General features: G+C 41.9%; 1 protein-coding gene across 1 annotated transcript; it reads left to right on the top strand.

Annotated features, from left to right (window-relative positions):
* The first annotated feature begins 545 nt into the window (after positions 1-545).
* Positions 546-26,480, top strand: vwc2 (von Willebrand factor C domain containing 2). Its single transcript, XM_005927039.3, has 4 exons — positions 546-862; positions 10,743-11,463; positions 12,860-12,989; positions 25,011-26,480. Exons 2-4 carry the CDS (start codon positions 10,822-10,824, stop codon positions 25,160-25,162), a joined length of 924 nt encoding a protein of 307 aa, XP_005927101.1. The 5' UTR covers positions 546-862; positions 10,743-10,821; the 3' UTR covers positions 25,163-26,480.
* The last annotated feature ends 1,343 nt before the right edge of the window (positions 26,481-27,823 follow it).

Here is a 27,823-nt window from a genome sequence, read left to right as displayed (position 1 = left end):
CTCACCTCCCACTGGCAACAATAAATAATGACTAACTAATGTGAAATAATGTCTTAAACCATTTAAGACCTTTTTGGTAATGAAACAGGCAAATGAACAATAAAACGGGATCTCTATGGATTACATGACTATGTGACACTGATGAACAGCGGGCTGTTGAGGGGATGCAATTCACAGCTTCAGTTAAGATAAATCAGGTAAGAGGAGGAATCTTAGCCGCACACACACAGAAAACATCTTTATGCAACAATTAATCAGAATCTTACATCAGGTGCTTTAGTCTTTTTCTCTTCTGGCACCAAATTACCCCCAAAGACCAAAGTGCGCCATGGAAAACGACTCCCTAATTCCAGATAATTAGGTAAAGTCGTTAATCACAGCAGCGAGTGAACCTTCTGAACCGACCTGTGAAACATCCATCGGGCTCACTAATTGACTGCCTGTTGTCTTGGAGCCATATTTAACTGCTCCATCTAGCGGTCTCTCGGCTGAACGTGACGTCGGAGCGCTGCTGCCTCTCTTCTCTCCCCCATTTATTAAATTATTTAATTTTTTTTTGTCACCGTGAGAAATAAAGTGCCAGTGTAGGGCAGCAACATCAGTAGCGCTTTGAAACCGTGGCTGTTCGCCGCAGACGGAGCGCTCTCACTCACTGCGCCGATGAAAGTTGAGCGCAGCACGCTGATGACCTGCGAGCTTCCTCCGGGGAAACTGTGCATTTGACTGGCTTAACGAGCGCCTGTTCCCATCTCTACACTACACATCATTTGTTGCTGTCTTGAGCTCCGCTGTCCAGCAGGCTGAAGGCTGTGTGTTTGAACCCAGCGCACTCACGGATACGGACTCACTCCGAGGATCACAGGTGAATAAGGATGCATCAATGTTCCTGTGTGGAGGTTTTTTCTTCTTCTCTTATTTGCTTGTCTTAAATTGCTTGAACGCTCGGGCTTCAGATCAACTTAGTTGACTGTGAATAAGCTAATTTATGTTTTCTGCTCTAATGTTCTTTTGCATTTCCTTGATGTTCCCACTCTCTGTGTCACAGTAAAGCCACCGTGCATGCATTTAATTGCACCTATCACCTAATCCCATGCAAATTAGCTTGATTGGAGAAAACTAACGCAGATTGTCGCAACCTACTGTTGCACCTGTGGCTGTTATTGTAAGTTCATTATGTGTGTTTTTTTTTTAAAAATATGTAAAAATAGGACTGAGGATTTTCTAAGAGAGGTTTCAGACTCTGCTCACACACTTAGGGGTGCACCATCCAGTCAGCACAGCCTTTACCAGCAGAGCCGAGCCGAGCCGAGCAGGCAGCCGAAACCCACAATCCAATGTATTCATTATTTAATATATTCATAGTATCCAGAAAAGTAGGGGGTAGGGTCTCAGGATTCTATATGTTTTGTGATACTGTAGGCTTGTTGTTGTTGTTATTATTATTATTTGGTAAATTCTGTTCTGATTTGTTTATTTTTTTATTGAAATGCTAGTTCCGTTTTGGGTGTGTTCCAGCTGCATACCCATCACTGTCATCATCATCATCATCATCATCATCATCATCATCATCATCACTTCTCTTTGTTCTTATTGAGAAACACACAAAAAACAGCTTTTTAAATTCTCTTTTCCTTAACATAGTTCCAGCCTCAGACTTTCCCTAGTTGGCTTTGTTGCAAGAGCAAACCACTTACCTTCTTGCACTGCTTATAACCTTAAAGCCTGTATGACAGTTTTGCAAGGGCTGTTGGTTTGCATGTTTAGGCAAACTTTCTTCTGATTTGGGTCACTAGTAAGATTTACAGTCAGAGGACAAAATTCAATTAGACAGCCCTGCAGCAATCTTTACTCACTGGCAGATGGCTTTATGCTCTTGGATCCTGCCTTAGTGTCCCTTATTGCTCTAATTGGATTTCATCATTTCACACTGTTTATCTGTATGAAAATGAATTTTAAAACGCAGCATCATTAATTCAATACTCTCTCAGCCCTGTCAGATCCAAGCCCACAAGTCACCACCGCCTAAGCATTTCACATCTCATCCCCTGCGATCGGCTTTGTCATAAATTGAAGCAGACCTCAGAGTAAATTGTTATGTTGATGGCATGTTGGGTTGTTGGAGGAGTCTAACTAGGAGAATCTGTAATCTGTGTGCAATAAATGAAGTGCATGCAGTGGCGAGGGCATATTTGTCTGTCTGAGTTTATTCTAGCCCTGAGGAGATGGTTTTCCTCTCAATGACATCCACTTTGATTTTACATAGGGACATTCGCAGGAGTTGCATTCCCCAAGACAATGTGAATATGATGTTTGCTTATCTGGTAGTGCTGCTTGTCAGACATACGTTGTGTACTATACCAGCCTTACACAGAGAAGGAAACAAAAAAGGGTGCTGATACTGTAGTCTCGCCACTGCTGCATCCCTTTCCCATCGTTTTCTGTCACCGTGAAGCGTTTCACTGGGATCAGATTTGCAAATTGTCCTATTTATTCTTTTAAATACCACTCCTATTAATTAAGATTAAATGCTAATTAGAAACAAACAGCTTAGTTAGGGTGTAGAAAATTTCTGGAGATGAGCGAGCTGCCTCAGTACATTTGACCCTATTTATAGCATTATTGCGAGACTGAACAGCCATCAACCGCCCTAACTGAGTGACATCTAAGAAGAAAGTAATAGGGAGGTCAGCCTTTACACAACTCAAGCGCCACGGTTTGTGTTATTGAAACCTTGCCAGTTCAATTTATATGAATAATAGTATCGTATTTGTCAAGGTGGAGCTAAAAATTGCACTCAGATCTCAGGTTGTTGTGGCAGGACTTATCGTCCATATTCGCTCTGCTGTGTAATGAAAACGACAATAATTTATGAGTCATGAATCAATGCGATGGTGAGCTTCACTGAAGCGTGAAGCTGCAGCTAGGCTGAATCCCGTCTTGATTAATCATTGTTGCTGCACCTCAGTGGTCAAACCTACTATGTTCGGTTGCCTGAGATGTAAACAAAACTCTGGCCTTTGACAGAGGGGATTTATAACTTCAGCGACGATAATGACTGAACTGGTGCTGGTGCCAAACACCGAGGCTGGGTGTTGAGTCCGTTCACTCCGGCGCAGGAAGCCACAGAAATATTTAAATGTCAGATGGAAGTGGAAGCATGGTCGGTCCTCAAAAGTAATAGCACGGGGACCGGCAGGAGTTAGATTTGCAATTTTAATGGTTGGAGCAGAATAACAAAATGCAATTGTATTATCAAGGGATAATTATAGTGGCATGCAGAAGGTTGGTCCACATTTCTGCAACAGTGAACAGTTAAGTGAGTAGAAAATGAAGTGAACTCCAAAAAGGGAAAAACTATTTCAACATTTGGAGATAGATTTGTCTGTCATTTCTATTGTGTAGAACTGCAGAGTGTGAAAACAGGAAAGGTGCGTGCCTCATTCACACAAAGCACCTTTTCCCCCTATGCTGAAATGCTTTCTATCTAATATGTACACACATTGGCAATATAATGAATGCATTGGCAGCAACTAGGGGTTCAGTATCTTGCCCCCCTGAGTATACTTTGCCATGCAGACTTGAGGACCCAGGGCTTGAACCATCAACCTTTCAATTTAATAGTTCTGCCTCATGAGCCACAGCTACTACCCCCAGTCTTTCCTAACCTTGGATTATCTTTTCCAAGGCTTTTTCACACTTGTCATAATGAAACACCATATTGGAAGTTTCAAAGTTTTATAAATACTCCGACTTCTTCAGCTTGTGTCAAAGAATCCTGCACCCAAACAGCACTCTACCTACAAAGCAAGGGACTGCTATGGGAGGAAGGCATTCAGGGAGCTCTTTGCTCAGTTCGTTAGGAAGATGAAAGCTAACGGGAGTGGTGGAGATCAAGTTGAGGTCTGGAAGACCAAGACAATGTTCAGAGACAGCCGCCACCTGGATTGCAAGAAAGGCAAAACACAGATGTGTTTGAGGTAGATTTCACAGAAAAAAAAGAAGAATTCATGAAAAGAAGACTTCTTTAACTTCACAGAGGTCGTGCTTTGGGCTTTTGTTGCAGCCAGCGGAATAGGGAGCATTTCACCGGCAGAGGGAAGAATAGATTCAATTAAATACCAGCAAACTCTAGAAGCATCACAGTTTGAGTCTGTAAAAAAAGATGAGAAGATGAGACGAGGCTGGTTTCTACATCGGGGCAATGATCCTGAACACACCTTAAAATTCAGAGTCAAATACAAAAAGAAACTAAAGGCTGTTTGTTTTTTTTCCCATGGCTCTGATAGTCTGTCGGCCTAAATGCCATGAAAAATCTGTGGCCAAACCTCAAAAGAACACAGAAGTTGAAGCTTGTGCAAGAATATTTAACAAATTCAGAGTAAATAAATAAATGACTCTTAACTTCTACAGCAAGTTGTGTTACTTGCCAAAAGATTAGCTATTAAGCACTGACCATGCCGGGTGCCCAACAGGGTGCCCAGCTGTTTCCTCGTTTCTTGATTTTCTCACTCTAACTTTATTCCTAGTGGAAATTAGGACATCTTTTATTCATTTAACTGTACAAACAGAAATTTTCAAGAGGGCAGGCGTTTGCATGTCCCTGTAAAATTCTCTTCAGTTAGATAGACACAAATCCAAGGTTACATCCTCTGTGTATATGGTAATTGTTGCTAACTGCATGCAGAGAATTGAAGGATAGAGCTATATGAAGGCATATCAGGTGAAGTTTGGGGTGGACGAGGGGAAAACAATCTGTAACATACAGTAAGGCAATTCCCATTCTTTTAATATGGACATACTGATATGCATCCATCTCTTACATCTTCTTAGTACCCTGGAATTAAATTTTGGGCTAGCACTTAGTATCTATAAATTTGATCTAATTTATCCAGAGAAAATCAAATTATTTAGTATTTTTCCCAGGAAAAATATAGGTGGAAAAAACAACAGGCTGCTTTCGAAGGCACAGTCGAAACAAATAGCGTAATAAATAATAAATTATAATAAAAACGCGCAATATTTAATGGCAAGTTTCATGTACTGTGATGTAGCTATGATCAGTGAAAGTGCATTACAACAGGAGAACACTGTCAGTGCTTTTCTTCTTGACCCATGCATTGCCTGGTTGCAGAATATTAATAATTGCATATGTTCTCCCTTAAATATGTTATTTGACCTTATTAAAAACCAATTTGCAGGAAAGTATTAAGGCAGAGCCCTTCCTCTGCTCTAAGCTGGGTATAATGAAGGTGACAAAACACAGGAATGTCCATAAAACAGTGTTGATATAGCAAGCAAGGAAATATTAAATAAGATATGAATATTTAATAGGTTACATCAGCCATGCAAACAGAAATAATTACATTTTATGTGCAGTGAAGTCATTTGCAGACAGTACATTAACCTACAAAGTGACATGAATAATGTTTGGGGATGGCTAAACCCATGAGACATCTAACTCCCTTAGACTTATATTAGCCAGTAAAACAAATCCAAAGACATTTATCTGGGATTTGGATGGTGTAGTGCAATATGAAATGTATTGACAAGACAGCCACATTTTTCTATAGTAGTGCATGATTTATAGCGCATGTGTTGCAGGAATTTAGAGACCCGAATCTGTTTTTATACTAATGAATGCGATGTTGTATTTCACGGGAAATCTGCTTCCTTTGCTGTCAGTTTCCAGCAGAGGTCTTCCTGCTGTTCAGCCTGTCAGGCCTGAGGTTTGAACCGACAACTTTCACATCGCTGTCTGAAAGCCGGCCGACCATAACCTGCTTTAAAGTCCCAGTCATTAAACTTTAATACAATATGACCACTCCAGAGACGTTTTAGTCTTATATTTGAGATATATATTGTATTCCCGGGGTGTGTGGTTTGTTCTCCTGGAGTCTGTTTGCATCATTATTTATTAATCAAAAATTGGACGACCGTCAGATCAAGTCTCAGCACAACAGCAAAGATAAGCTTCTGGTTTTTTTTATTGGCATTATTATGATGCATGTGTTAGTGTAACTGTTTTGGTCCAAGGCACTGTAATATAATACAAACTGCATGTCTGGGGATTTGAACTTTTCTCATACATATTTCTTGTTTAACTGACTTAAAAAAAAAAGTCTTTGCCTAGACCTTAATCTCATTTTAGCACCTTATGTCACTTAATAATTGCTTGCACCACTTCACTTGGCACAGTACAGAATCCTGCCAATTGCCAAAGTGATTTAAAAAAAAAAAAAAAAGGGGGAAAATGCGCATCCACTAGACTCTGTGTGGTTCAAAAAGTGACTGCTCTCCCATAAAAACAAAAATATATACACATAAACACACCTAATTTTCCATCAAGTGTTTGTTTTCCAGCGATAAGTATTTGCTGTTAATTGGAGAGTTGCTTTTCCACTTACAAAGCTGAATTTCCTTCTTTATTTTGCTCAGAAGTGGGTGTTCTGAAGTGTCACACGTGTGAATGAACTCACTGATACCAGCTTATATAATCTCTGGTATGCTTTTGATTGATGGCTGCAGCCGGTAGTTAGCATAAATCTGAGATGTGCTTTGAGGTCACACCTGTGCAGGGTTTGTGACCGAGCGCAAGAGCGCTGTTGTTACCTCGGCAGGCAAAAACACAGACTTGCTACATCACAATTAGGTCCCTAAAGAGACTATGGTTGCAGCGTGAAAGACACTAGGTGATTAATGCAAATAATTTATGTAATATTAAATGCTGTATTCTGCAGCGACATGTAGACTGACACTGTATTGTATGTTCATGTCACTTCTTAGTTGTGTTTTTTCTCTTCCTGCCAGAACGTCTTAGCGAGCACTGAAGATAGAGCAGTGAAGCAAAAAACCCAGAATTCTTTGCAGAGCTGTAGGCCAAAGATAAATCCATGACCTTTCAGCAAATAGCTTATATGCAACATTATAAATATAAAAAACGCTTGCCATCACTTGAACCTGAGGAGTGGTAATGAAGAAGTATCCACAAAGGCATCTTGAACAGTGAAAATGTTTTCAGTGTTTTCAATCCAGTCTGTAAATCTTCCTGACATTTGGCACACATTATGCTGTGTGCTGGAGAATTAATTAGATAGACATTTGGAAAAAATGTGATCTGTATGAAAATGGCAAGATGGCATAAGGATAAGGCTAATGGATGTAGGCAACAATTTGATTTGCCGATGCTGGGAATCTGCATAATTTTGTAAAGAGTTTGTTGTCAAGAGATAAAAAAAGATGCTACTGTTTCCTTTTCTTACCTTTAACAAATCCAATAAGAAAAATAAATAAATAAATAATACCAGAAACAAAACCTGTCTGCGGCTTTTAGTAGCTATCCCATTGATTCCTGAAGTAATGAAATGGGTCTTAGATGTAATAGTTTTTATTTTATTTTATCAGGAGTATGTGTTTTCATAAAAACAGCAGGGAACTGTGGCTTGAAGTAGAAGTTATACAAAAGCAAGTAAATGGTACATTTGTTTAGGACTATTTTCAGCCATGGGTACACATGTAGTTCTGTAGTGAGCACTCACGTCACCAGTGTATATCATCTCTGTCAGTGGATAGTTAGCAACCCTTTGACTGTGTTGTATGTTGGAGGAAGAATGGAAAAGAGACTTAAGTGTGTTCAGTGCTTATTATTGTCTGAATAGGAAGAGAATAAATGTACTGGTTATGGCACCACAGAGAAGCCAGTGAGGATGGATCTTAAAGCTGGTCTGAAAAGCTTGAAATTAATAAGCACAAACTAAAACGATTGACGTTTTTTAGTTTGTGAGGATTTTTCATCTATCAACCAAGAAATGTCTTAAACCTTCATTCTTTCTAATGGCCAGCAGGGGGCGACTCCTGAAGTTACGTGCATCATAGTGTTGTATATTAGTCTGTGGGGAAATGGCTCATCTATGATCTTCAAAACGTTTTTAAACGTGTTTATGGTCTAAATATCTAACTTGAAGTGTTACTGGATGGAAAAGGATCTAAATCGTGTTTATGCTGATTACATTCAGTGGCATGTGCCAATATTTTTGTGACTCGTGGTCATGCACCTCTTGATTTTTGTAATCTGGTGCATTAACCCTAAAATGCAGCTGTGTTGAATGCACAAATGTACCATTGTATTGTTTTTTATGGCTGTTTTAATGGTATATCAGTACAGAATCTCAGAGATATATAGATATACTGAAGAAGATACTGCAACAATTTGAAAAGATGAGACTTTGTGGAAAACATTTAAAAAACAAAACCCAAACACTTTGCAATGTCTTTGCTTCCAGTTTTGACTTCTTCGCTTCCTATATCAGCGCTGATGTGGCGGCACTGTCTGAGTGGTGACCCCTATCGTACAGGAGAATAATGCACCTTAACAGCAAGCATAAATAGAAGTGACTGTATGATGATGTTGCAGCAGCATGCAAAGCACAGTCGGCAGTCCAAAGATCTGCATGGGGTTAGGTTAATTGGTGATTCTAAATCGGTCATAGGTGTGAGCATGAACGATTGTCTCTCACTCTGTGTTGGCCCCGTGAGAGAGTAGCGACCTGCCCAGGCTGTGCCCGACCTTTTACCCTATGACAGCTGGGGCAGGCTCCAGCCCCACCGTGATCCTAAACTGGCTAACCGGAAACGGATGGATGGGAAAGACATGATGTTTTTGTACATATTGGTCCCAATTAGAGTCATGTTGTGTCTGGTGTCAAAACACCAAGATGCTGACGGCTGAAAAGCACTCAGCTTGAGGCTTCACAGACGTCACAGTGGTTACGGTTGTCTTACATCTACAGCCTATTCACAGGACACAAACACAAACTGTTATTTCATGGCACTTAACCAAGTGCGCCTTTTCGCATTGCGTGCCTGCTTAAAGGTTATAAAATGCACCGCATCTTCTTGTTACGCTGCACAGATGAAGTTTAGTAAGTCACAACGCTGACGTTTTCATTACAAATTTGCCACATTTGTATGAAGTGACAGTGAGAGTTACACAAACTCGAGCAACTTTTACGTAATGAGAAAAGAGAGAACGCCTGCGAGACACGACACCCACATGACTCATTATCAGCTTGTTCACACACCGTACCGACTGCGTTACCTTTGGAACTAACTTGTTGCCGGTTATCTGTGGGAGCTGTTGACAGTGAAGGGCAAATATAGATCTATTGGCATCCTTGTGTCCTTTAACATGATGTTATGGATGAGGTTCTGTTCCCGAATGCCAGCAAAGCCTGAGGGCCACCCAGAGCTCAGTCTGGATGGAGAGCACAACAGCAAAAACCAGCAGCGGTGTTAATGTGACAGCCAGTAGCAGCTGTTAAGGTGGAGAGGTGAGACTGAAAAAAGCCAAATGAGGTCCTTTTTGCTAATGAGGCCTAGGCATCTCTCTCTCTCTCTCTCTTTCTCTCTCTCTCTCTCTCTCTTTCAGCTGCAACAGTGTTATCGGTATGCACCTTGTTCTGCTTCCTCTCAGTTCCACAGCAGCTCCAAGGATTCAGCCTCAAACATAGCAATTCAGCTAAAACACTACTCAAATACCACTGGTGTGCCAGCAGTCAATTCCAGCATTTTTGATTCCTTCAGAATGGAGCAGAATTAATGAATATCAAAATGCGTGGCTTAAAACATGCAGACTTTGTTTTCCTCGCAGTAGAATTAATGCGGCTGCTATCTCTGCTGTATGTGTTACCATTTCAGCTCTTCACCTGCTGTTTAGGGCTCCTAAACACTCTGTTGGAAATTAGTTGTGTTCATTGACGCTGACAAACCAATCAATATGGTGAACTATTTCTTAAACAAACGCGGACAGGTCTTAAGTTAATTGTCGAGTCAATCGATGAGGGGTAATCTCACCTTTTCTGTTTAACGAAATAGGCCGCGGATGTCAACTCTTAGACGAGCCCGTCAGACGGAGCTCGGCGTCGAGCTAAGCCGAGCATTTGGTGGGAGTAGGGAAATGAATGGAAGTAGGCCACTGAATGCAGCAAAGCATCGTAGCGGGCATTTGAATTTCAAGGCGGTGCGGTAAATCAAGTTAAGCAGGAGACAAAAACAAAAACATTGACTACAGCTTTTCAGAAATTTGCAGTGTGTGCAGCGTCAGCAGTTGATCCTGGGATTTTCCTTAACTTCAGCTGTTGTATATTGACTCCTGGCAGTGCTGAAAACTATAAGGAAAGAGATGTGCTTCTACTTCTGATTTAAAAACAAAAAACAGAGAGACAGAGCTTTAGAGGGAAACTTTTAATGCTCCTCTTTGCAAAAGCTGGCCACTGCAGTCAGCTCTAGCAAAGGAAATTTGTCTTTCCAGACTGATATTATGTTCTATTTTCAAATCAAATCTTCCTTTTGTACAGCTGACTGGGATTCATTTAAGAAAAAAAATCTAGACATTGATCCTGATTCTCCCTAAGAGCTTACGAGATTCAAGTTGTTGGAGGTTTTTTTGACCATTTTTCTTTTACTTTATCACCGCTGAGCCCGATTGATGCAGGGAAGTGTTACAGTATGAAGCAGCATCGATTTCCTACAACGGCCCCATGAATGCTCCCTGTCCTGATGATCCAATTCACTGATCCTGCAGGCTTGCATCACACTCGGCGGGGTGTTCGACAGACATGATGAAGCAGTGCTCTGAAGTGAATTTCTTGCCCTGTTCTCGAGGCTAAATGAGACAAAAGCCACACCTTGGATAAAAAGTGACAAAATGCCGAGCACATAACCCCAGTTTAATTTTCTCTTTCCAGATGGACTGGCTCACACCTGAGATGTGAAGTGTGTTATGTGAGCCAAGGTGTTTTCCCACCTCGCTGGTGGTGGGGAGAGATGCTGCACTCCGTTGCCATGACAGCAGAAGTTCTCTTTGTTCTTGGGTTCCTGATGATGAGCGGCGCTCTGTGTAATCCTATCGCGACCTTACCGGTGAGCCAAGAGCGTCTGGAAAGGGTGTTGACCCAAGCTAGGGAGGACAAACATCAGGACAAGCAGACTGCAGAGGAGCCGCTGGGATACATGGCCCAGGAACAGCCGCAGGAAATCAATGCTGTAGGGCCCAACAGGACTGCCAGGTCAAACCTCAGCTCTCAGGCGCGAGGATCTAAAGGCGAGAATTCCCAGGAGCTGTGGAGCGAACAGGACAGCCTGAACCAAATAGACGAAGCTCCGACCAGTGACGTCACCCTCTCCCTGGACGCCATCGACGAGTACGCGTACCCAGACTACAGGGGGAAAGGCTGCATGGATGAGAGCGGCTTTGTTTTTGCCATCGGCGAGCAGTTCACCCCGGGCCCTTCAACGTGCCCTTGCCTCTGCACAGATGAAGGCCCTCTGTGCTCCAAGCCAGAATGTCCCAAGGTCCACCCTCGCTGCATCAAAGTGGACACTAGCCAGTGCTGCCCGCAGTGCAAGGAGAAAAAGAACTACTGTGAGTTTCGGGGCAAGATCTATGCTTCGCTAGAAGAGTTTAAGGTGAGCCCATTAACTGCATTCACTCATTTTTGACATGCTCCAACTTGAAAGAAGTGCTGACAGAACACTCCCTCGCCATGAGTGGAGTTTATCACAGGCACTACACAGGAGCTAGTTACCTCGCCTTGCAGCATGCAAGCAGGCAGGCAAATTTATAATGGCAAAGGTCAGCACTTGTCTTTTATTTCCCTTTTTTTCTCCTCTGCACAATGTTACTGGAGGCTGAATTTAGCAGTGCAGCTTCAGCAGAGTGTTTCCATATTTAGTTTGTTGATACACATGATAAAAGTTACAGTTATAGTAGTGTTACAACAGCACAGCGCAGCACACTGCTGCATGTGGGTGTTTGAGGAAGAAGAAATACACTGGTGAGATGGTTGTTTTATCTTCTGACACCACTTTGAAAGGTTCGGCTCAGGACTGCACCACAGTCTCAGCGTTAGGTCTCATTTATCAGCGCCTAATGCTCCTATTTATAATGGATAGTGTCTCACCAGGTGGTTGGGGCTAATATGGGATGTCTTCCTCTAACTCATGTTGTTGCCGACAGCTCTCTGCTGAGCCAAATCTACAGAAAGCCTCTACTGCCACTAGCCGCATACATCAGCCTTTCTGCTGTGTGAAGAGGGGGTGCTTTGAAACTAAGCAACAGGCAGGTTTTAATGCTTGATTGCTGCATTCTGGGGCATTGTGCTAAGTGCTACCTCACTCCATTTTCACAGTGGAGTGCCATGCGGAGGCGCAAGCCTCTGCAATCTACAGCAATGCTGGAATTAACCTTTGCTCTCTTGTTAAGACTACATGTATATGACTTTATACATGCAGCTGCTAAACTGAGCTTTGCATGGACACTGTAGGCTGCAGGCTAAATGTAATTCAAAGTGCGCTCTGCCTTTGTGCTACATTTGCTGTACTTTGAGATATACAGGAACGCTCGGATAACTCAGTAATTCCTGACTCTGATCACGCGGCGAGAAAATTGGAAGCATCTTCCTTCTTGTTTCCCATTCCTATTGATTTCTTCATATCCCCCTGATTCGATTGTGAAGTTCAATTCTCGACTCAGCCCTTTCTAAAATGAGGCATTCATTGGCAATGAAGTTGAGAAAGATGGGGCTTCCCTATAGATGTGGCTTTGTGACACTGAGTGCACACAGTCTTTAAAGGAGGCAGACAGGCAGGCGTGTTTTGTGTGTGCAGGTTGTGTGTGTTTGAGAGACAGAGAGCTGCAGAAAGGCAGACAATTGGCTAAACAGACATGAAATAAATGAATCTTAGACAAAGATGGCAAGAAATCAATTAATATGGGAGGAGTTTATGTCACCTGTGTTTACTTGTGCATGTGATGAACTGTTTGTAAGAGCATTAATTGATGTTTTTTTTTCTCTGCTATCAGGTGTCTCCGTGTGAGAAGTGCAGGTGTGAGCCGAGCGGAGAGGTGCTGTGCTCTGTGGCAGCCTGCCCACAGACGGAGTGCGTGGACCCGGAGTACGAGCCGGATCAGTGCTGTCCCATCTGCAAGGGTGGTGAGTGGAGATGATGATTTCTTTCAACAAGCCAGTTCATTCCAGTGCAGTTGGTATCCCAGTGGCATTGGCATGAAAGCCCCACTAGTGCCAGTTTTTGCTCAAGGGCACCACAACAGGAGTAGCGAGGTAGCAAAGCATCATTTCGCTGACGCAAAGCAGGCAGCATGCTGCACTGCAGTGTGTGCAGTATCTTGCCACATCGGATCAAATCTGTTTAAATGAAGTCACGGCAAAAAAGTATGGCTAATGAGCTCTGAGTCGTGGCCTGTTTTTGTGTAAATATTACTTTTTTCTCTGCGTCATTCTTAATGTCATTTCGAGAGTTGTTTGATTGATTCTGTAGCATATGTTCCAAATCCGTCTACTGTCTGGTACTGAGATTTGAGATACGCTTGCATTTTTTGCTGCTTCTGCTGCTGTTGGGGGGGTGGAGTTTATGATCCCGTTGGTTTGAGAGCTTCGGCCTGCCTGAGAAGAAGGAATTCTGCAGCTCAGAGTCGATTATATGAAGTTGTTTCCGATGATTCCAGACAGCATGTCCTAGATTATGCCCCCTTGTTTTCTTGGCGTGACTCTAATGCAACATGGCAATGTCAGCAACATTGCTTCCTTCAGCAAAAAGAATGATGACTTGCGATATGTATCTCTGACTTGGAATCTTAAAGCGGCGCAGGCTGTCTGCTATAAACAAGAGCAAACAATCTGCATGTGGAAAACAGAACCCGCTGCATGTGAAAGTGCTTCGTCTGTATGAACCGCTTACAAGGTGACAAGCGCTGCTGGTAGTGTCTTTTTTTTTTCCGGGTAAAACTGCAAGTGGGATATTTTGATTTTCCGGGCGTCTGTTGGAACTTTTTACACATTAAATGCCAAATGGGAAAATTAGAAGTCGATTTGAAACAGATGATCAGATGATGATGAATGAATTTGGCTTAAATGAACAAAACACACACACGCACAAAAACACCTCTTCTTCAGCACATGTCTGCCATCGGTTCATTATCATTGCACCCAGAATATCACATTAGCATTAGTCATGTATCATTTTAAACTCTGGAAGTATTATAGACATTAGAATTTGCATGTAATGAATGTTCATGACTAGTCATCAATCAGAGATCGTCCCGCTCAAATGAGAAGCCTGTCTCACAACCTTCCAGTGGTAGCAAGTTGAAAAAGATTGGTAGTCATAGAGCGTCGCTCACTTTATTAATATTTGGCTGCTGTAATCTTGGGGAGTACATGTTGGTCCTTTGTTCTTCCATATTTATTTATTTATTTATTTATTTTTGCTGTACACCCACATTTTATATATATGCACATATTGATCATGCTGAGAGTGCTTTTTGGGCAGTTTTGGGCAGTGCTCCATAATTTCCCCCCTGTGAAATGCCCAGTGGATTAGCTGGGCCACATTTGTAGGCACGGCAGTCCAGGAGACGAATGTAGATCCCGTACAGTATGCACAGAGATGTGGCAGATTGAAGAGAGCGGGCATTTGTATTCTCAAGTATCCCCAAATCCACGTGCTCGTTCACCCGATAAGGATTTTCAGTTTTAGGTTGACGTCAGTCCCTATTACCATAAGATTACCACACATTACCTTTCAATGAATGCGGCTTGCTATGCAAGGGATGACACGTTATCTGGCCACAGCTAATACCGTCGCGAGGAATACTGTAGCCCATGGGGATTGTGTGGTTAAAAGTGTTAACTACTCAGCCTGCAAAAACAGTAGGGCACGTCTTCTGTGGCGTTGTTAGAGCTTCCTAAATTGATGACCCTAATAACATCATCAAGTTAATCTCAGCTTGGGCTGGGAGATTTTATATTTTAGCCAACTGACACCCTCTAGAGCTGAAAAATGAAGCCAGTGTAGAAGTTTCGCTCTTTGTCAGGGGCAAGGCTGATGCTGTTTCCTCAATGCAGCCATTGCCGGAAATTATAGAGGGTACAAGAAGGACTGGGAATCCTTTTTTATGGAACTTGTCCTGCTCAATACATCATTGTCAATATTGAATAACAAAATGCAATAAAAGTGCTAATAATAGAGGTGATATAACAGGTTTTTTAATGGCTGCCCGTTGTTTCCTGATGTGAGATTATTTTTTCTTCTACCCAACAATGAAATAAAACATATTTATGATTGTAACCAGACTGCATTTGGTTTGCAGTTGTGCTCTTTTCTTATGGACAGCTGCATCTCCTCATGCATGATTATGGAGGCAGGAGGTCTGCTCACAGTTATTTGCATATTGTGATTTATGTCTTGTTCGTAACCCCGTGACACACCATTTTAAAAAGTCCAGGAAACACCCATGCTCCTTAAAGTTAATGCTATCAGCTCAAATGTCTAACTTTGAAAGTTATATATGTTTAAAGGCGTGACTGATTTGAGTGGCACGTGTGCGCGGACCCACGCACACGCAGTGTTGCTGCTAGACATCACCTCGGCTAATTGGAGGCACTCTTCTGGACCTCTTGATCTGTAATTATCTGACAAATAATACGGCTTGTTGTGTGGTTAATTATACCAACAGACCGTCCAAGATGTCTGTGCTCCAGTTTTTGTTTTTTTTTGTTTTTTTGAGTGTGATTCTAGAGTTATTCTGCTCATGTGTTAATTAGCAGGTAGGCTGTTCTGTACTGATGTATTTCACATGTACAATTATGCATGCAGCTTGCAAACCAAGCTAAATGGTGTTAAAGAACACCTTTTTCACTTATAACTTCCAAAAGAAAGTGATATCTTTGAAACACTAGTCTAATCTGCAAACAGTGATTGATTGGCAGCTAAGTGCATCTTTTATGTGTAGTCTGTTGCCCTTTAACTTGGGGAAAATTTGTTTTTTTTTTAACCATATTTAAGAGTTTTCCAGTGGGGGAGTACCTGCTGGTTCTGGAAGCATTATTTCTCCACTCTTAAAAACGTTAATGAAGCCCTCGGTGTACTTCCACAGAGAAACACAGGAGCCTGCTGCTTGATTTAACATTACAATTATTTGTGTGCTCAGCTGGAAATCTGGTTACACTTGTGCACCATATATTCTGAATTACACCCAAATTGGCCAAAAGTTCAGAGCGATCTGTTTTTACCAAACGCTGTTATGTTTAGCTCTGACGATGATGATGCTCAATTTTCAGCTTAGTGACTGGATGTTTCATCTCGAAATGCGACCAGTGATTTCTCCCACCAGTCGTTTTACGATCAAAGGTCGTTGCTTTTGTACCGATGATTCAGTGATTCATTCATCATGAATGTCCAAATCATTTGTCGGCTGCGTAAAGCCACTCGTTATGTTGTTTAACTAGAAACTGAATTGAATCTGCGAAGAAACATGAGAACCCAAAATTGCTTCCTCCACTTTTGGGCGCGATGAGACTCTGCTCAGTTCCATTATGGAAATCTGGACTTTCCTGTCTGTGTTCCTTAATATAGTGAAGTGAAGGACTAAATGACCAGAGTGCTCTTTTAAACTTGTCTCAAATACTTGTTTTCATGCATATACCTTTATGACATTTAGCTAAAAGTAGAAGCCTCGTCATCGTCATGCAGCGTCTGTCAGCCTGCTCTCAAACTCCTTTAGGGAGCATAATCTACAGGAGCACAGTGATATTTATGAGAATACAGAAATAGACTTTGGCAACATTTACACCTCATTTGTGCAGCAGTCGGGCTGCTGTGCTTTTTTTGTTTTTAACTCTAGCAGGTACACTTTTTATGTATTTTTAGGATCGTGCCAATAATTTACACTTCCTTCCTCACTTTTGCTCTGCCTCCTGCTGGTGTTTTCGCATGTTCACGATAGCTGTGAACATTAGAGCCCAAAGTGTTAATTGACACAGAATCGAGAGTCTGGTATCAGTGTGTGTTTAACAACTTCTTATTGGACGGGGAATCATTTTTGGCTCGTGATTTTGCGACCACGGCTGACAGGGTTGCGGCTGTGCAAACAGGAGGCGTGAGCACTCGACAAACAAACACCAGATATCTTTTGTGAAAGTCGGACTCTGCGCGCTACGCCATCCGCTCCCAGAAAATTAAGATCTCTGTCAGGAACTAATACAAAACTACCCCCAAAAGATGCATCTCTTTGTGGACTTAATTGGACTTGACAACAAAGAACAATAAAAATGTGAAAAATTAACTGGGGGACATCTTATTAAATAATTGGAGGCTATACTAATTAGATGTACACAGAAGTAAATGAGACATCACTCCAAATGACACCACTGATCTTCCCTTCAGCTCCTCTCAATATCAAAACGATTATCCATCGGATTTCACTTTGTCTTTTATTCATGATGCTTCTTAGCCAGGTATTGCAGGCGCCATCATTTAGATGACGAGGATCATCGATTGTCAGCTCCCATCTTGCCGCTGTTGATCATGCAGCACTCGATATGAGACAGCGCCGAAGAGGTGGCTCCGTGATAAAATACAGATGATGTAAAAAGGAAGAAAAAAAAAGAAGGGGGGGGGGGAGGCATGGTAGAGGTCGTCGACGGAGAGTTCCTCCTCTGGTTCTGTTGTTTGTCTTGTCTACAGATGTTGTTTGAGTTGTGGGCAGATGTTAAGACCTCCCAGGTTCCGCGGTGCATCCGAAGTGTCACATCAAAGCTCGGGCTCATTAATGAGAAAGAATTAAACACTCACCCAGATGACACCAAACGGGGAAGGAGGCTGGTAGTGTGCACAGGAAAGTTTTTTTGTTTTTTTTAAAAAAAAGCACCGAAGAGAAGTGAAAATGAAAGAAAGATTAAAATCTGTAGAGATAAAAAAACCCTCAGATGTGGTTTCTCGTTCAACAAGTAATCCCTCCTGTCTTTTACCTTCATTCCCCAGCAAACAGCCACTTCGCCTCTTTACCATTTTCCTCACTATTGATAAAAATACAACGAGGTATTTCAATGTTTGATAAGTTCATCAATTATGCACAGGCATTATCTTGGCCTTTTCAGGCATGCAAAATCAATGCTTATGGCAGAGCACCCTGCCTCAGATGTGTTATTCACCCTGTATGCTAGGAGACACTCGGGGAAGAGCCAGGGGAGGAAGATGAAAGTAAGAGGTATCACTAACATCCACCCCAGACATTTGTTCATGAATATCAAAGAACAGCTGTGAATGGGGGCAGGTTCTCATCATTTTTCACTCATTATCTTAAAGCAGTGGAACATATTGCAATTAAATGGTCTCATAGCCCTCAAAAGTTTGTGACCATCATTCGCTCTATGCCATAAAGTTTAATTAAACAGCATCGATTCATGCAAAGAACATCTAGTCAATGCGAGCTGAAGGGGGAAAACATGTTTTCTATACTCTAAGCTGGAGTCTGTCTTTTTTCTCCCTTTTTTAGTTTTTTTTCCTCCTGCCAATATGTTTTGACGTGTTGCTTTCCTTTTGTTGGACATATTGGTAAAGACGTGGCGCTTTCCGTTCTTGCAGATTCTGAGCCAAGTTTTCTCTCACTGCATCTGCTTTTGAAGAACGCTTAGAGGAAAAAAAAAATCAATGCAGGAGAAGTCGCTCTCGTCTGCACCTCAGCCGTGGCTCCCCTCCCTTTTGTCCTTTGCTCTTGCAGGGTATTGCCTTGGCAACGCACGAGGAAACAAGTGGTGCTCTCCAAGACTCAGACATTAGGGTCAACACTAATCTGGAAGGGGGGGTGTGATAAACAGTATGAACCGGAGCCAAAATCACTTCAAATAGAGCAGCACGAGACACGGTAGCCTGGTTGCCAAGAGGGATACGGGCTCATTTAAACTAAGAAAGGCATGATTCATAGACGGGCCTTTTAAAAAAACAGACATCAAAAAACACATGAGTCAAAAGGGAAATTGTTTGTATGGATATAAAATGGTCTGGTTTGTCCATTTAAAGCATCCCCCGTTTCACCCTGATGCCACAGATAGGGACCAGTGCAGCTGACAGAGCTAGTTTCAGTCAATGAATGCAAAAATAATGCTGCTTCATTACTGACTGTTTGCTAAGCCCCTTAGGCTAATGTTGGTACACTTATCAAACACTTCTCACACCATAATGTAGCTTACAGTAATAACTGTGACTAATTTATCATTGAAATTCCAGTAGCATTTCAGCATGTACAGCGATGGATTTCTCGCGGAAGAAAGTAAAAGCAGGCTCTTGGAGAAAGCTACTGTAAGTGTATGAAATATGCACACACATCATATGAGGGTAAAAAAAAATAAGTGAGGCTGAAACTGTTCATCCAAGATTTTTTTTTTATTTTGAAAAAAGGGAAAAGTAAATTAAACCGTAATGAGAAACTTATCGGTCGATGTTTCCTTTTTTCTGTTACATGAGAAAGAATTTAAAAAATGGGGAATACCTGATGAGTTGGAGTATCTAACACCAATCTAGCTGCACTTGCTGGAGTGTGAACTTTCCCAAACCGAATGACGAGCATGAGAACATTATTCTAATTTCACACATTGGCTCCCACGCTGTGGCTGTTCCAGATAATTTTCTAACGTAACCTGTAACCTCACATGATAATAAAGCTAATGGCATACTCCTCACGTTTGGAAAGGACACAAGACTACTACTGATGCCAGTCTAACATACACACTAACGCTTATGTTTTTAGTCTTGGCAAGGCTACTTGGAAGGTAGCAGTGACCTCTAAGTTTTACCCTACAGAGTGTGGCATTTATTAGAGCCTCGTATGTGCAGAGGAATCCAAAGCTTTCCTTATTACACGACAAACAAAATGACATCCAGCAACAGACTTTATGGGTAGTATTTGTTGTTATAAATAATGTCATGAGGAAATCAAGATTAATGCATGCACTGGTTTAATTTTTTAGGCAAACGTGGAATTACATGCAGGGCATTTTGCATCTGTTCTAATAAGCTAATCAATTCACAAAAGGTTTAGTTTTTTCTTTCCCCCCCTTTTTGTTTAATTTTTTTTGCTGGACCACAACATTTTTATTATTTAAAGGCCATTTTCTTTCCCATTACTGGACTTTGAGTTATTACAATAGCGAAAGGTCGCAATAATGACGATAATAGTTAGTCGCATTATAGTACTACTGGGTCACTGAATGCTTTTCGGCTTTGGTCTGCTTGTTAAGTGTTATTTTCTACATTTTCTCCTGAATAAAAGTCCATTTTAATGTGACTCGAAAATACATTCTCAGTACAGGAAAAAAACCCATAGAGGAACAAAACGATACAAAAACATGTTCTAGGCCTGATGCCAGACCTTTAAACACGCTGGGTTTTTTTTAAAGGATTATGTAAATGAAGGTCTTGCAGCAAAGACTGTCACCTGGACACTGCTGTGATGGCTCTCGAGGCTCCTTTCTTTAAAGGACATTGGTCACGACAGTCGAGCTGCTCGAGTGCAGCTGCGTAGCTTGGCTGCAAAGATCATCTGTGCGCGTACGCGAACCTTCACGCAAGGTGCCACTCCCACAAAACCAAAGAGTCAGCGGCTCTCTAAGCGAGGCGGTTACTTAGAAAACCAGTCTCACCGAGCATCTCTGAAAGAAATTATTCATATTGTTGTGAAATCCCTGCAAAGTCCCCCCTCTTTCTGCCCTTACAAAGCAGCCTCGTTTTTATTCTGCATTTATAATGCAAATGTACCCAAGAAATGCATTAAGATGAGTGATTTCGGCTATTCTTCTCTTTCCATTACCTTATAATGCGGCTGTTTTTAACATGTCAGAATTAAGGGGTGCGATCATCAGGATGTGTCCTCGTTTCTCCATCCATTATCTGGCGCAGTTACAGAGCCAAAAGCCACAGGTGCTAATGGCTATCTCTTTCACATGCTTCCCATGCCAACTTCTAACACGCTGCACTGACAGTTTGGGTCCAACTGTTCATGCACATGCACAGTCCATTTGTCTCTGCCTCTTCGGGTGTTTTTCAAAAGCTCTTGTGAAGCCTGATGTGCCCATAAAACCCTTTTTTTTTGCCACAGTGAGTGACGGAGAGATGGGGCTATATTATATTATATTAATGAAACAATGACAAAAAGGTGGGTGTGATATGAATGGCAGAATAATAGGGTGAGAGGAATGAGTAAGCACAGCAGGGCTAAATCCATGCATTAATTAACACAAATGAGTGTCATGCAACTGTCAATGACGGGCTTTAATCCCGGCTCCACGAAGGAAGTGCTTTTGATTAATGCCGCGAAGTGGGAGATTATTTTTCGCATTTCCCCCCCTCTCTCCTAGCACACCCTTGACATATGCATCCCCTTACTGGAGACTCAGTGCTTTAAATGCTACTAATGATGATGAATCAGTAGCGACAGCAGCCCGGGCCACAGGATGAGTTGTTATTCAGATAGCGTGCGCGTGCGCGCGTTCATGTACAGACTTATAAACGTGTTGGGGTTGACATTTTGACAGGCCTCGGCAAACTGTCCACATTGATTGATGCGCAGGCTCGCTCCTTCTGGGCGCTGCGTCCAATCAAACGCGGTGGCTGCAGCTGAAAGACTCCCCATTTATCAGCATCTTAATTATACAACAGAGTGGCTCAAGACCTTGTTAGTGTAAGGGAAATAGCCATTGTTATGCTACACCTGTTGTTGTGGAAGCAATTCCCGCGGTGTTTATATTTTGCCGTGCGGCTGGAGAGATAATGGATGATTTATGAGCACTTTTTCTGCAGCCACTAGTCGAGGACGCGGGCACATTCACTAGACAAAAACATTCCCATTACACTTTAGGACCAAAAGAAGGTAATTCTGTCCGATAGGAGGAGGACACTTGTGTTTTTGTATTGTAAGCATGGCAAGTAGATTTCTTTGTACACTCCAGTGTTGCCAGATGGGAAGAAGCACCAAAATGAGTTGGACTACAGCTTTTATTTCCTCTGTCGACTCTCTCGGCTAGTTGTTCAGGTCTTAACAACCACTACCTAACATCAAAATTTCCATTAGCGAGAGCCAATTTCCTGCAAAATAGTTAAAAAAAGAAGAAAAAAAAGATGCAGTCCCTTGGGGTGCACTTCAAAAACCATATTAAACCACTGTGTAACAGTGCTTAATTTGTTTTTATGCACAATTCACAGTCCAGCCTTGAAGTTGCAGAGGAGAGCAGCTGCCTTCAGCCAGACATATGCTTTACAGTGCTTGTGGTTTAGCCAATCTAAGGAGCGTGGAAAGAAATGTAATTGAATACCTCTCATGTGCAAACCATACAAAAATAAAAGACAGGATTCAGTTGAATGCCTTAATTTCAGAATATGACAGTGGATGAGATAATCGTTTGATTCAGGTCGTTGAGAATTCAGTGTAATCTTTATCCTGATGGGAGCTGGGACTGAATCAAAGGGCTGTTCTGCTTAAACCATAAGTGGTCAATCAGTAGTCTGAAGAACATTGTAATGATTTCCCAGGAATGTGTATTTTAAGTGGATTCAAAGCCGGTTGATGATAGATGGCAGAGTGGAAGCTGCATAAATTCCACCTTTAAGAGAAGCGCAAGCCTGAGATCATAAAGGTAAATGTGAAAAGCCTTTCATTTCCTTGCCATCAGAAACGACTCTAGAAAGGGTGTTAGCAAATTCTTGATGCTTCTGTAGCCATTATATTTTTCCGGGCCTCTTATATTCCCATAACAGAACACTATTTTGGGAAACAGTCAATGAAAAGCCCAGACGAGAGAGCCCATTTTCCACTGAGAGAAATGAACTGACGAGCAGCAAATTCATTCTTTTCTTTGACTGACTGCTTTCAGCTTCTCCTGGATGTCATGAAACTGTCTTAAAGCAAAATAAAAAAACAAAAACAACAAAAAAAATAACCCAAAAAACCAAAAGACAACCAACTGCACTGAACTCCATCTGGTCAATGCAACAGATATAACATCTAAAATTAGCAGTTTAACAATAACTGAAGTCCTGCCCCACTTTCAAACTGGCATGTGTCCCACTGGCCTTCATTGCACAATGTACTTTTGCACAAAAGGTTTTCTGTCACCAGCCTTTGTGAAAAGCTGAAATATATGGCCAAACAATTCTGCCAGTCCTCCTTTATGACTAATTTATATTTATTCCCATCCAAACAATTATTTGTACATGATACTGAAACTTTGCCCCTCCATAATAGCAACCTACTTCAGCTTGAATTGCACACTGCATTAGAAACATTAGAAAACAATTAAAAAATATGAATGTTAAATGTATAAAATGCATTCAGATTGCATCAGCAAGAGTGACAGTATATCTGATGTATTGTAGAATAGCACCAGCTAAACCACAGTGGAAATAGAGCTGCTGCTCTGTCCTGAGTGGAACTCTGTGTTCTGTGTACTGGAAATAGCCGGGGTTAAATCAGTGCAATTGTTAAGCGTGCACATTTGGCAGCGTCAGAATGCAGAGAACAAACTCTGGTGCTGTTGGTGGTTGATGCAGTCAGTGTATGGGATAATTGGTTGGTTGTAGCTGACTAGCTAACTGATGCATAGGTCTGGACTGCATCAGAGCACTGACTGTCTGGCATTAGGCTGTGTCCTCTCTAATCTTTAGCCATTAACATTATGTTTTCATAATCCCCCTTACCAAAAACACTCAATGCTGGCATTAGCAAAAATATACTCTAAAATATACTCTCCTTTCAGTTCTTCAATGCAAATAATTCATCCGCCAATGAACAACTCAATGCATTAAGGCATATAGACATGGTCAAGACATCCTGCTGAGTGGCAAAGTCATGGTTGTTGGTGCCAGGTGGCCTGATGTAAGTATTTCACAAAGTGCTGATCTGCTGGGATTTTCCCATCTCAGCCATCTCTATGGTTTTCAGAGAATGCCCAGAGAAGAGACAATACACAGCGAGCTGCAGTTCTCTGGTTGAAATCGACTTTTTGGTGCTAGAGGAGAATGGTCAGATGCTTCGAGCTGCTAGGAAGACAACAGTGAGTCAAATAACCGCTTGTTACAACCGTAGTATGCAGAAGAAGATCTCTGAACAGACAGCACATCAAAGTTTGTGGCTGATGGGCTACAGCAGCAAAGGTCCAGCCTGGTGGTGATGGCGGTGGTAATGGTGTCAGGGATATTTTCTTGTCTCACTTTGAGCATCATTTTAAGACATCGTCCTTCCTGAGTATTGTTGCTGACCCTATCCATCTCTTTACTACACCACTGTCCATCTTCCGATAGCTCCTTCTGGCAGGACAAAGCTCAAATAATCTCAAACTGGTTTGTTTAACATGTCAAATGAGTTCACTGTACTCAAATGGCCTCCACGGGCAGAGCACCTTGGGGATGTGGTAGAAAACGAGGTTCACGTTATGGATCTACAGCAACCGTGTGATGCTGTCATGTCAGCACTGAGCAAAATATCGGGGAAATTTTTGAATGTAGGGTTTTACATAAAGTAAATGTTCCCAGACGTGAGTGAAAACAATGAAAGTATCTTCATGTTGATGCTTAATGTCACTCACCAGATTCAGGAATTGAAATGAACTGGAGGTCAAGCACCAGTTTACCATCCTATTTCATAAATAGGCCGGCTGACACAGGTGTCTGCGAATTTGAGGAATTTATAACTGATTGAGATCCACTGAGAAGCACAAAAGAACATGACTTTCAGTCGTGTTCGGTCTTTGAACTGCGTGTTCCCCTCACACCGAGCAGAGCCCTTGGCCGCTCAAAAGGCAAAAAAGAACCGACAAGTGCAACCTTAAAATGACTTCTGCACGTACATGAAAGGAATTTTCAGAATTTTAACAATAAAATAAAAACTTGACTATCATCAAGTTTGTATTCGTTTAATCTGACCACAGCAAAGGTCCCACAGCATTGTAAATCAAAGGAACAAAGCAAATCACGCATTTTTCAGGGCTCTCAGTGTGAGTCTGACCTCGATAATGTGACACTGTGCCAACAACACAAAAAGAAACATATTAAAAATGGATGAGCTAAATTTGAAATTCCACTGTGAAAGATTTGAAAAAGCCCTGTTGTCTGTCGTGCCCTGTTTTCCTCTTTATTTATTTCTTTTATGTCTGTACCACCTACAGGGCCAAACTGCTACGCGGACACGGCGGTGATACCGGCTGGCCGAGAGGTGAAGATCGATGAGTGCACAATCTGCTACTGCACATACGAGGAAGGCACGTGGCAGATTGAGCGTCAAGCCACCTGCAGTAAGAACGAGTGCCAGCGGAGCTAGAGACTGGCACGGCGACGAGAGAGGGACATTGGCACGCAACACCAGTGCCGAGCCTCATGCACACTCTCAGCCTTTCACCCAGTCTACCGGGCATCAGGGTCGGACAGCACCCCTCAAGCATTTCAGCATTAATACTGTAGTCACTCCTGTATTACTGAAACGATGCTTTTATGAAAGTTTATAATCCACACACAGAATATCTATTTATCTATGTATTAAATTATTTATGAATATATATATGAAATATAGGAGTCATTAATGCTGAAACAGTGGAAGACTATTTTTTATAGTATCTGTATTTTATTAAGCAATGTATTGGACCAGAGGTCAATAAAACAACAGAATGTATAGAACACACACAGCTGTCTTTGGAGGTGCAAGCCTCAACGTCTCTTAACCCGCGGTGTCATCCGACAAATCTCGACACCCGTCCCTCTACCACCAAAGTGCAGACTAGACTGTGCACGATTCATTTTGCAGTGCTAGGGTGCAGACTTGCTGTGCAGGACAGCGCAGTGCAGAGTTACAGGCGAACAACAACGAAGAAAGACGAGTAAATTCACGAGGACTCGACTGTTTCCTGATTTCTTTTATCCTTTTTTTTTCTGGATGTTCAAATGTGCTTTGATTTGAAAGTGCTTTTTTTGTATTTCTCTCGGTACAGTGTGTTCATGTTTCAAATAAATGCCATTCTGTGCTCTGTAAATGCTCCGACGGTACCTGTTTTTTTTTTTGCTGTGAGTTTTTATGTTGATGGTGATTTGCATTTACAGACTTGCTACCTGGAAAAAACAAAAAGCTTGCAGTTTCACTTGAATCAACAAATGATTGTCGATGGTTTGTTGTTTGGAATAAATGATCAGAGTATCAGAGGAGCCTTTGAAAGTGACAAATCTTCCCTTTTTAGATGGGAACGTTTTTCGGTTTTGAAGTTCCTGGATGATATCTGTGTGAAAGCTACAGGTAAATATTTAATAAGTTGTCAAAGAGGATATTAAGTTCCTCAGTAATGCAGGGCTTTCATTTCCGGTAGTTATAAGCATCCCAAAATAAACATGAGCCCTTGGAAGTGCAGGCGCTCCGGAGTTGCCCCTGGATTTCCAACTCCATTAATAAAGCCCAGACTGGACAATTCGATCTCATTGATTCCAATTTGCTTCCAAAATTTGGAAACCGAAAGGTCATCCGACTTGCTGCATATATGCTTTTTTGTTTTTGCCTTCGTTATTTTAGTTTGAAGATTAATCAAACGAATGCAGAGGCGTAAGGGCCAATCAAGCAGCAGATCAAAATGAAGATGAATAATTTAGGTCCAGGTTATGAACACTGAAAGGCAGGCTGGCGTAAACGCGTGCTTATGTTGTGTTCACGCTTTCGCCTGTCATCTTTTAAAAATTCCCAGAGAAGTAGCCATCTACATTTCTTCAAAGACAGGCCATTAATTGGATACATCTGTTAGAGAAACCCATAAGAGATTAAGCCCGGTCTTCCCAATGCTGTAGCTATGTAATTAGGCTTCTCCCCTGTTCTGGACAATGCACGCTGCTGCGCTGAGATGAAATGTGTTCATATTACAGTAGGTGATGAAATTCATTATTCATTTATAGCAATCGGCCGGCTCTGTCATTTGAAATGAAAGCATCGCGTATTTTGAGAAACCAACCAAAACTCTCGGTCAGCGAAAGAAAGTTGAAATCTTCATCGGCGTGAAGACGTGACTTTGAGCGCAGCAATGTGGCATAAAATCAAATGTCTTCCGGAGTTATTGGCTCTTCACAAGAGATTATGAAATATGTTGTAAACTTAATGGCAAATGACACAATCGCTGAGCTGCAGTGTCGGCTAATGAGTAAAATCCTGCAGCATAACACACACCTCTAATTCCTTTAGTCTATTTTATCAGTTAAGCCATCTCTGTAAATTTTTTTCCATGTTAGCTGTCTGTCCTGGTGGCCAGGAGGAATGCCCTCACTGAAATATGTCCCATTGGTGACTAGTGCTACCAGCGGCTCATATTTTTCACTTATATTATTTTATTATTTATCTGATAGACTTTTGCCCATTTGTTTTTCCAAATCTCATCAGCCTCTGTTGTGCAGTTTTAGCACACCTGATATGCTAATACGTTAAAGACTACAACTGGTAAACGTCAGCATGCTAGTACTATAGCTGGTGAGCGTCAGCAGTTAGCCCCCCAGAGCTCTACCATGGCCATACAATAACACACTTTAATGCTTTGAAGATGGCAGATCTGCAGTAAACACACACTCTAGATCAAACCAAAGCCAGGGCTGGTCCTACCTGCACAGTACCTTACATCAGTGGCTCAGTCGCACTAGATTAAAAATAGCACTGCTTGCTATTGATCATTGCCAGGTGACTGCACTGATTTTTTTTTTTCTGAGAAAGACCAACTCCAAGTAGTCGCAGTGACCAACTGATTGCCCAGAGGTTGAATGTGCAAAACACTTTATATCTGGGCCACCATGTTTGGTTGCAAGGTGATTGCACAGGTTGCGTGGTGGGAGGCAACCTGTCTCCAAACAATCTGGTCTGATTGAGACTGACTGCAGTCACACTCTCAGACAAACTGCCGTCTAATTTATAAATGCAGACAGATCGCCATCAGGTTGGCTGGATGGGTATAATGGTAAATGGACT

Source organism: Haplochromis burtoni, unplaced genomic scaffold (assembly GCF_018398535.1).
Source record: "Haplochromis burtoni strain Fernald_Lab_line unplaced genomic scaffold, NCSU_Asbu1 Contig_96, whole genome shotgun sequence".
Classification (NCBI taxonomy): Eukaryota; Metazoa; Chordata; class Actinopteri; order Cichliformes; family Cichlidae; genus Haplochromis; species Haplochromis burtoni.
This window is presented reverse-complemented; position numbering and strand designations above follow the sequence as displayed.

What these genes read in the sequence shown, in the direction of transcription:
- vwc2 (XM_005927039.3), top strand. Translation starts at nt 10,822, where the DNA reads ATGCTGCACTCCGTTGCCATGACAGCAGAAGTTCTCTTTGTTCTTGGG. An exon ending in CTTCGCTAGAAGAGTTTAAG is followed by an intron (nt 11,464 to 12,859) that starts GTGAGCCCATTA and finishes CTCTGCTATCAG; the next exon opens with GTGTCTCCGTGTGAGAAGTG. An exon ending in CTGTCCCATCTGCAAGGGTG is followed by an intron (nt 12,990 to 25,010) that starts GTGAGTGGAGAT and finishes TACCACCTACAG; the next exon opens with GGCCAAACTGCTACGCGGAC.